This window comes from Lolium rigidum, chromosome 3 (assembly GCF_022539505.1).
Source record: "Lolium rigidum isolate FL_2022 chromosome 3, APGP_CSIRO_Lrig_0.1, whole genome shotgun sequence".
NCBI lineage: Eukaryota > Viridiplantae > Streptophyta > Magnoliopsida > Poales > Poaceae > Lolium > Lolium rigidum.
In genome coordinates this window covers 374,782,127-374,792,256 of record NC_061510.1, presented here as the reverse complement: position 1 = coordinate 374,792,256, position 10,130 = coordinate 374,782,127, and the positions used below count along the sequence as shown (strand labels likewise).

Below are 10,130 nucleotides of genomic sequence, written 5' to 3'. Positions count from 1 at the left end.
ATTGTTTTTAGCATTGAATTTTGTTTTTTTACACACGTCACATGATAAGTTTATTTTTTATAAAACGACTTTGTAAGCGCGTAGCACGTGAAGATGTACGTGTGAATTTTTTGTTTCAATTTTTTTAAAATTTAAAATATGTGTAAGATGCATTTCAAAATATAGGGAGCATATGCTCCCATGTTCCAAAACACCACTCCAAGCCTCCTAAGTATATTAGAGCTGATGTTATTCGTGATGTAACTCTTTTAGAAATTGTACCGAATATTTGAACTCAGAGCAGCAACTTTCAGACGCACTCTTTTCCTTATCAGGGTACCGAAGGGACTGGAAGGTTTTTAATGAGGCGGCTTGCTTGCTTACTTAATATATGAATTATTATTTCAAAAAAAAAAGAATTTGGCAACAGTTCGACATTAGCATCCATTCAAAGATTTTTTTTTTAGAAAAACAGGAGGCTAAAGCAACCAGCCCCATTTTTATTAGAAATGAAGCCAGAATACCCAAACAGCATTCGAAAGGAGTCAGAATGACTCTTCAGCAAATATTACAATTTGTTTTTGAAAGAAACGTGTGCTTTATTAATCACATAACCGTAGGGTCGTTTGGATTATAGCCCGGTACTACCCAGCGAAAATTTCGGCGTTAACCATGCGCGTGGGTGCTCGTTTGGTTGGATGTCAAATTTCTAGATCCATGCCAAAATTTTGGTTACACTTTCAATTTTTTCGCCAACTGCTGGGCAGGCAAAATCTGCGCCAAATAATTAGCATGTCATGTTTTGGTCGGGCTGGCGAGAGCGCCAACCAAACAGTTCCGTAATGTCATTACAAATGATCTCATGGAGACACTCCGGAGTCATGACACACATCTAGAAGAAAATTCACATAAATGAGCCAACGAAGTGAGCAGCAACATTTGCTCCTCGATAAATATTTTTGAAAGAGCAAGACATAAAGGACTTTATCGGCTTCTTGATGTCTTCAATGAATGGGCCATTAATAGAACGATCAGTAGTTGAAGAGTTGACACGCTGAACAACTGAAGAGGCAGTCTGATTGAACAAAAACTTTCTCAAAACCATCAGATTTAGCAAAGCAAATGGCCTGCTTATCCGCCATAGCCTCAGCTAGCTCCGACGATGTGATCCCCTCAAAGTGTTCCCTACATGTAGCCAAATATGCACTATTATGGTCTCGGATAACAACGCCACTATCCATCCGATTTGAAGCAAAGAATATTGATGCATCAACATTGACAGAAACAGTGCCAACCAGCGATCAGTACCTGTCTTTTATAGATGCTGAAGAATATTACAAATTTTATAACAGTTAAAAATGCAGAGACATCGATCAAGCTACAGGAGGGAGGCAGAACCTACTCAAGCGTCAAGCCTGAACTAGGTGGTGTTGGCGATCAAGAACCGTCGACGCTCCTCATCAGACTTCAGACCAGCCAACAAGTCCACAGTAATTCGTCCCTCTTGATTTTCAGCAAACGCAGGCTGATTCTGCATCGTAAACGGTTCGATCGGAGAGCGTTGAAAGAGATGGCGCGATCGAGAAAAAAACAATGCAAGAGATGCTGCCATCTAGGCCCTACATCCCTGGGCGGTGCGGATTTGCGTTGACTCTGCCAGCGCACCCGAGAATTCATCATGCACCACGTCCCGGGCCACCATATGCGACGTTTTTGACGTTTTCGTCGGGCTAGGTGGTCTCAAAAACGAGAAAAAAAAGTTTTGACATGCACCACGGAGAGATCAAAAATCGGCAACCACGGCGCGACTTCAACTTTGTCGGCTATGACAAATTTTCTTGTAGTGATATCGTCTTCTTGCCTTATTGATCAAGAATTCTTCTTCGGGTGAGTCTCCTTCACTGGAATCGAAGTGTAGGCCCACCTTAGTTGTTGGGCAATCTTCATGGGCCCCTAGTTGGGCCGGAGGAGGTAGTCTAATGTTGGTTACCCGAAGAGTAATACCCACATCAGTAGCCCCCGAGTGACTGGCCGAAGTAAAGCTTCGGGTAGGGACTATAATTGCCTTCATCCGAATGTCCATAGTTGTTGAAAAGACTTGATCCTTCTTCATCATTTTGGAGTTGAAACTGCTTGATTATCGGGTGCGCGTCCAGCGCTCCCGATGGGAGTAGCCCCCCGAGTCTAGGGACGGATGCTTGCAACCGTGCGTAGACTCAACTTATACTACTCGAAGATTCTAATGCAGATGATTTCTGAATTGCCTTCATCATCCGATATCTTTTTATATATCGGGTCTTCTAAAAATTTCGGTGAAGCCATTTAATATGATAGTACATAAGGGATAGAAGTAATGTGCCCAGTCTTACTTAATAAATCGATGTTGGTTAACTATCGATGATAAAACAACGTTACTTTACTCAAGTTCAAGTCCCCAGGCTCAATCCTGGATCTCCTCCTGAAACCTTTGAGTTCGTTTTCCTTCATCTTTAGTAGTTTTTATCGGGTGCGCGTCATGCGCTTCCGATGGGAGTAGTCCCCGAGTCTATTCGCAGTCGCGCGGCCTACCACCACGGCATCGGTTACTCGCAGTCGCGCGGCCTACTACTGGCTGCCGGAGGGCCCGGCGCCGTCGTCGAAGCGCGAGCGCTTCGCGCACTCCGCACGCTGCGCACGCCGAAGATTTGTAACCTCGTCCCGCCTGCGGTGTTCGAGGGCCTCGACCAGGGAGGAGTCCCACAGGATTGTCCTGGCCATAGAGTTGGCCTCCGCCTCTGCCATCGCCGCCTGGGCCGCCGTCGCCTCCGCCACCATCGCCGCCCGCGCCCCCACCACTGCCGCCGCCTCATTTTCCTGGGCCGCCGCCTGCAACCCCGCCAGCTGGACGTGGAAGCGGGCCCTGTCCCTAGCCGCCTTCGCCACCGCTTCGTCCCTGGCGGCGATGGCGCCCGCCAGCTCCCGGTTCTCCTGCTCGACCCGCGTGGGAGAAGGGCCCCTCCGTTGGAGCGAGTCCAGGTCGCAGCACATGTACCCCCGAGCCATGGCGATCGCATAGATGTGGGCTTCCTCCTCCGCCAACCAAGCTTGACGGCGCGGGGCGTCCCCAGCCAGGGTCTCGAAGGACGCGAGCAGTACGGGGCGTCGTCGCCGGCGATGTCGTGGATGACGGCGTCCGCTGGTGGGGCCGCCGGAGGGGCCGCCATCGCCGCCCGCGCCTCCGCGAGCGCCGCCCTGGCGTCGGCGAGCTCGGCTCTGGCGTGGGCGATCTCCGCCCTGGTCGCCGTGAGGCGCCCTTCCACGCGCTCTGCCGCCTCTGCAACCTCCGTCTCCGCCGTCGCCGCCTCCAGGTCCAGCTGCTCGGTCTGAACGCCGACGGCGACTAGCTCCTCGTCCTCCTTCGGGTGGACGTGGCGGCACATCTGAACTACCTGTTCCCAACTAAGGTTGCGTTCGGCCATGGATGGATGCTAGGGTTTAGCTTGAGGTGTGCCCATCACCCCCGCCGGTGTCCAGCATATATAGCCACGGCGGGGCGGGAAACAGCGTTGCCGCGCAGGTCGTTTCCCCCGCGCGCGAAATGCCGGCGAAATTTGCCAATTTATTGGGCACGCGCGGGAACGACCGTCATCGCGCGGGAACAGTTAATCGTCAGCGGCAGTTCTCGACGGGACGTAAAACGCCATTAATGACCTTGACGCTGTCTCCGCTAAAAAATACGTCCGCACCATTGGAGGTACCCGACGCAAACGGTCGCCCTGGTCTAAATTGCGTCCGCGGGCCGACACAAACGGACACAGTCGGACATTTCGGACGTCCGAAATGCGTCGGCCCGTTGGAGATACCCTAAAGACACGATGCACTTTTTTTCTAATCACGAAGCCCGCCGCATGAGAGGGCTAGCATGCGGCGCTTACCGGTAGATTTTCCCTATATTTATTTATACTATCGTATTACATTATTTATTTTATGCGTGATTTGTTAAACTTGCTTTAACATCATTCTTGATTGTATGATTTGCTGACCTAAATATATCCAATTAATTTTCTTTCCGTCCCGATTCGCCCCATTTCCGTTCTGAATCCACATTTCCGAATTCGAATTTGCAACTGGTCAGTATTTGACCTGTTCCGAATCTGTTGATAAAACATGATATTGGATATGGTAAAGGCAAATTCGATCCGATTCAATCCGTTTACACCCTACAACCACTAGAAAGTTATTCAACAATAAATTACTGATCTCGAAGTTTTGTGTTGGACACATCCTTTTTTTACAACTATTATATCAATTTCCATACCTCTGTTGAATGGATAAAAACGTTGCAAGATATCAATTTGACAGTTTCTCATGATCTCATGTGGCCCTTGGTTTGGGCCTCTCAATTAATTCGATAGCGCCAACATAGCCCAGAGATGTTGCTCGGCGCTCCTTTCCGCTTCTAGCTCCGTCGAAAATATCTGGGGCCATGGCATATGCACCACACAGGTGTCCCGCGGCCACGGCACGTCGGCACCCACCACCGCTTGAGCGGCTGTGTATAAAGGACGGCGAGGAAAAGCAGAGAGCCGAGCAATGGTGAGCGCTTTGGGGAGAGCTAGTGGGTGTGTTCCTCCGGGGTCTTCCACCACATCGTCCATGAGGGTAAGCGGAGAGGGAAACGCACATCGTTCATGAGGGCAAGCGGAGAGGGAAACGCCGGCGAGGAGCGCAGAGCGAGCGGCAGATCAGCATCCATTGTTTGCTGGCTGAAATCTGAGCATTGCACACCGGGCGCACCCGCCGGGCAGCAGCCAGCCAGCACGGCTCCGCTGCACGTTCAAGCGCCACCGTATGGGCGGATGGTCTCGGCGCGCGTGGGTGCCTGCCGGCGGGAGCGACGGGAGGCGCGGGCGCCATCGCAGCGAGATTGCGTGCAGCGGCGTCGCGCGGTGCCGCTCGTCGGCGCGCGCACGAGAGCCGAGCCGCCGCGTGCGCACGCGCGTGGCCTTGGCATGGCAGCCCTATCAGGAAAAGAAGAATGGCCGTACGGGGCGCCGTCTCTCGCAAATTTTGGGCCGGCGGCTCGGACCTGGCCCAGGCTTCCCCGGCGCACGTTCTCCGTGGTCTCTCTCGCCTCTCCCCATGCCTCCGGTGCTGCAACAAACAGACAAAGCTCACCGCACAAACCTTGCTACGCAGCGAAAAGTTCCCCCATGCCGCATAAACAACTCCACGCTCGGTGTCGAGCTCAGGCAGCGCCACACGGCGAGCCTGCCGACCTCCCCGAAAATATCCCCTCCATCCTCAGCTCAGGCAGCGCCACCCGGCAGCGCCACCGTCGACATCCCCGAAAATATCCGACGAGACCACGGCCACTGTGCGCAGGGGCCACGCGGCCAGCCAACTTGGCGCGCTTTCCGCTCGCCGTCGGCGGTCAATGGACCCCTCGCCCACTGGTTGGGGGAAAGCGACGAACCCTGGAGCAATAAGATAAGCGGCAACTTGTGCGACGCTTCCAGAAGCCTCCTCCCGCTTCGGGCCTTCCAGAACCATCGCCCGCCACGTCACCGCAAATAAGATAAGCCGTCGTGGAGGCGAGGATTCTTCCAATCCTTCCATTGCCGAAACGTCTGGAAACTTCGGAATCGGAAGCCGGAATCAGAGAGGGCGAGCTGTATAAATGGGCGACGACCCCGTGCTGGCCCCGACGAGCTTTTGCCCGCCTCAAGTACGAAAACAGTACAGAGCTCACTGTACTTTCTTCCTGCCTTAGTGCCTTTCTCTCCGCCTCATCCATGGTCTGCTCCTGTAAGCCTTTCCTCTCCAATCACTCTCTCTACCTTTTCTCTCTGATGATTTCCTAAATTGGCCCAGCAGCATTGCCAATTCGCCAATTCGAACAAGTTCGCTTTTGCTACTGCTCCATTTCTTCAGAGAACCGTCTTTTCCCCTTCGTCCTTGTTTGCCTCTGCTTGCTATTTGATTCAGAAAAGATCATTTACGGGATTTGATTAGCTGGAGGGCGAGTTTTGTTTAGCGAACATTGCCCTCCACTAATTCGCCAGGTTCTTGATTCTTTCTCGACCCCAATTTTCCCCTGGTCTGAATAGCAGCGACCTGCAGTCCCTAATCCCCAATCTCCCGTTACTGCATTGTCTCTGTCTTTCTCTTTGTTTCATCATATGGATCCGTTCAAGTTCAACGGCATTGTGAAAGAGGAGGAATTCGAGTACTTCAACGGCGCCGCAGCGGATGGCTATCCGCCGACCCCTTGGGCCGCCGTGGATGGCTCTTCGCCGTCCTCTTGGGCCGCCGCCGGCGCACTGGCGGAGCTGCCACGGCCGATGGACGGGCTCGGCGAGGCCGGCCCGACGCCGTTCCTGAACAAGACATACGAGGTGGTGGACGACTACAGCACGGACACCGTGGTGTCGTGGGGCGTCGCCGGGAACAGCTTCGTGGTCTGGGATGCGCAGGCCTTCTCCACCGTGCTCCTGCCGCGCTACTTCAAACACAGCAACTTCTCCAGCTTCGTCCGCCAGCTCAACACCTATGTAGGCGTAACCACGTCTGATCGGTAGCAAATGCGAGCTGAACCTGATGTGCTACTCTTGCATCATTGCAGGGGTTCAGGAAGGTTGATCCGGACAGGTGGGAGTTCGCGGCGGAGGGGTTCCTGCGGGGCCAGAAGGAGCTGCTGAAGACCATCAGGCGGCGGCGGCCGCAGTCGAGCGCGCCGCCCGCGCTGCTGCAGCAGCGAGAGCAAGGGGCGGGGCCGTGCCTGGAGGTGGGGCAGTTCGGGCACGAGGGCGAGGTGCACTGCCTGCTGCGCGACAAGGGCATCCTGATCGCGGAGGTGGTGAAGCTGCGGCAGGAGCAGCAGGCGACGCGGGAGCTGATGGAGGCCATGGAGGCGCGCATCGTCTCCACGGAGCAGAAGCAGCAGCAGATGACAGTGTTCCTGGCCCGCGCGATGAAGAGCCCGAGCTTCCTCCAGATGCTCGTGGACCGGCAGGACCGGCAGGCGCGGCGCAGGGAGCTCCAGGACGCGCTCTCCAAGAAGCGCCCCCGCCCCCCAATCGAGTACCTCCCGACACGCAACGGCGCGACCAGCAGCTGCGGCAGCTACAGCCCCGCAGCGATGCACGGCTACAGCCCCGGGCTCACCGACGGTGCGGACGGAGGCGAGAGAGAGCGTGCAGATGGCCGCGGCGGTGGAGAGGACACGGAGAGCTTCTGGATGGAGCTGCTGAGCCTGGGATTGGAGGAGAAGCAGAGAGAGGCTGGGGGCGGAGGAAGCGCAGATGTGGACGACGACGTGGACGATGAGGTGGATGTGCTGGTGCAGAGCCTGTACCACCTCAACCCGAACCGGCCCCACAACCACGAGTGAGGGGAGAACGTTTCCAGAAGCTTCCGCCTGGAGAAGGTAGGGTAGGCGGAGGAGCATGAACCAACTCAACCCAAACCGGCCTCACAAACCGGAGTGAAAGGAGATGGTTCGAGAAGTTTCCAATTGGAGAAGGTAGGGTAGAACGCGGAGCAAGAACCGTTGGTAATGGTACTCTCTGGTAGTGCTCCATTCTATGTGTTGGTTCCCTTTGTTCTTTTTTAGTAGTTGCACCTGACATCTTGTCGGGGCCCGCCTGACTGCATGCGCAACTTGCCCAAAGAAGAAAGGGGCATGCCGCTCTGGGCAGGCGTGGTGGAATAATGCTTCGAGATGCTTACTGAATTTAGTAGTCCCAGTGGACGTAGATCCTGATTCCTGACGAGGCCATGATGAAGCTGCGGAATGGTGACGCAAAGGTACTTCACTCCTGCAAATGGCCGATCGTCTTCGTGCCTGGCACTGCTGCAAATGTCGACCTCAACTTCGCTCCTCTGAACTCAGAACGATACCCGGCGAGCTTCCAGACTGGAAGTTCCAGTCCTCCTCTCTCCTCTGTCATTTTAGTCAGCGGCTACAAGAACTGGAGTAGAGAGCTGCCGACGCCGGTGAGGTCGTAGAGCTACTGCAGACGGCAACCTGTTACCGTTGCATTGCACCTCTCATGTTGGAGGATGCGAGTTGTTCTATGTTTATACAAGTCCGTCTACATCGATCCAGGTAAATATCGAAAAGTATAACATCTGTTTAGTGCAAGTTGCAGCCCTGATATGTGGGGAACCAATATAATATCCCTTTGTGGAGGAAAAAGGTTCACTCCAATGGTGCCTTCTCCATCGCCATTAATTGCATTTGCATCTCATTAGCTCAGAGCATGTACAACCCTCTAGCTTGAACAGCAGTCTATACTGGATTGCTGTCTAGAATATGATATTTTTATGCAGTAAGATATGTCTTTGTATTTTTGTTGTAACTAGGTTTTGGCAGCATATGCTCTCTCTATTTTGAGGCTCTCTCTATTTTGAGGCGAAATGTATGCTACACATATTTTAAATTTTAACAAAAAATTGCATGAACATCTTCATGTGCTCCGTGCTTCAAAATCGTTTCTTGAAAATTTAACTTTTCATGTGACGTGTGTAAAAAAAGCAAATTTCAATGCTAAAGATAAGATTTTTTAGAAGATAAATTTTCTCATTTTTACATAGACCACATAAATATTGATTTCTTGTGTAACTTGACGAACACGTATATATTATGGAGGTGTACATGTATAATTTTGTGTCATATTTTTTGATATTTTAGAATATAATTTTTGGTAGAGGGAGCATATGCACCTAAGAGCCGAATTGAATTTCCGCAACTAGGACTCCTTTTGATCCATAGAATAGACCCTATTTCCACAAAAACAAATATATACATCTATCTATTATATATGAAAAGCATAATACATGGTCTAAAATAGGGGCACCACCGCTTTTATTTGACGAAATGAACCAAATAGCGCCCGAAAAGAACTTACCGTGATTACTACTCACAGGAGCCATGTCAAAGATGATGGGGAAGCTGCAGCGGGAGGCGCTCAACGATGATCACCCGAACAAGGCGATAGAAGGCGGTAGCTTGGCCGGGACCTTATGGGAGAGGATGAGAGAAAAAGGTGGAGGCAACAAAGAACCACGACCGCCACGATCATGGCGTCAAGTGTGTGGTGACCCTGCATACCACTGCATGTTGTAGTATGCCAGTCGTTGATATAACATTCGCGAAGTACCGTTCCGCAAATATCACATCCCTCAGAGTAGTACAACAGAACATAGCAAGGTCCATAACTCATTCATATATTATTACAATACATATACACAAGTCGTCTCGGAGCTCCTCTTGGGTCCTAAGAGGATATCTCCTGGGTTCGAGGTGAACCCAACTTAACTTACAATACCATTGTCTTATTAAACAAACATTTATTTAATCGAGCAGCTACATGGTAAGAGTTTGTGCTGCTCGGCTACTACTACTCCTCAGATATCTCTAGGCTTGTTCTCCTCCGGAAGCCTCCCCGGATCCGTAGACGATGATGTAGTCTACGCCTTCAACTCCTCCTGAGAGGTCAGGTGCATCATAGCCGATAACCTCGGCTCCTTCATTGTTGTCGTAGTCCTCCTCCAGATGGTTCAGACAATCTAAGCATGGGATTTAAGAGTGGTATGAGTACGAGCGTACTCAACAAGTTCATTATAGATAAGAGGTGTTTAATGCACTAGCTACGATATTAGACCAGAAAGTCTAATACCAATGCAAGTTTTGATAAACATTTCTTCAAGAGATTGCTTTTATTTCAAAGAGCTATGTCCGTCGGCCTTCACCGGTTTACTAGAACTTCATGGAGCTCCTTTCCGGCCGCGTTCGCAGTTCCTCAATCCCGGAACGGGGAGTGACGGAGTCACGGTTCTTTACACTCTGCGAGAGGTGTGTTGCTTTACCCATAAGAGATCTTAACCTTGGTGCCAACCGGGCAGCTTTCCCGTCCACACTTCCTTCGGTGTGAGGCCCGGTATAAGGTCTAGCCAATCATGTTCCTCCGCTACCTCGAACACCCACCCTTTGTTGCATGCGCCGACCACGGGTCCACGTCGGTCCCATTATTCCCGTAATTTCGGGGTGGACCCCGACCACGACAACGGTCTTGGGCTCTTACCATACACTCCTACGCCGGTGGCTGCAACCCATCATAGACCGCATTACCGTGGGGAATTAGAATGGGATCCCCACCCTCCGGTTG

General features: G+C 52.0%; 1 protein-coding gene across 1 annotated transcript; it reads left to right on the top strand.

Annotated features, from left to right (window-relative positions):
- Positions 1-4,979: 4,979 nt before the first annotated feature.
- LOC124704326 (heat stress transcription factor A-2a-like) lies at positions 4,980-7,715 on the top strand. Its single transcript, XM_047236579.1, has 2 exons — positions 4,980-6,512; positions 6,584-7,715. The coding sequence occupies exons 1-2, from the start codon at positions 6,141-6,143 to the stop codon at positions 7,349-7,351; spliced, it is 1,140 nt and encodes a 379-aa protein (XP_047092535.1). The 5' UTR covers positions 4,980-6,140; the 3' UTR covers positions 7,352-7,715.
- The last annotated feature ends 2,415 nt before the right edge of the window (positions 7,716-10,130 follow it).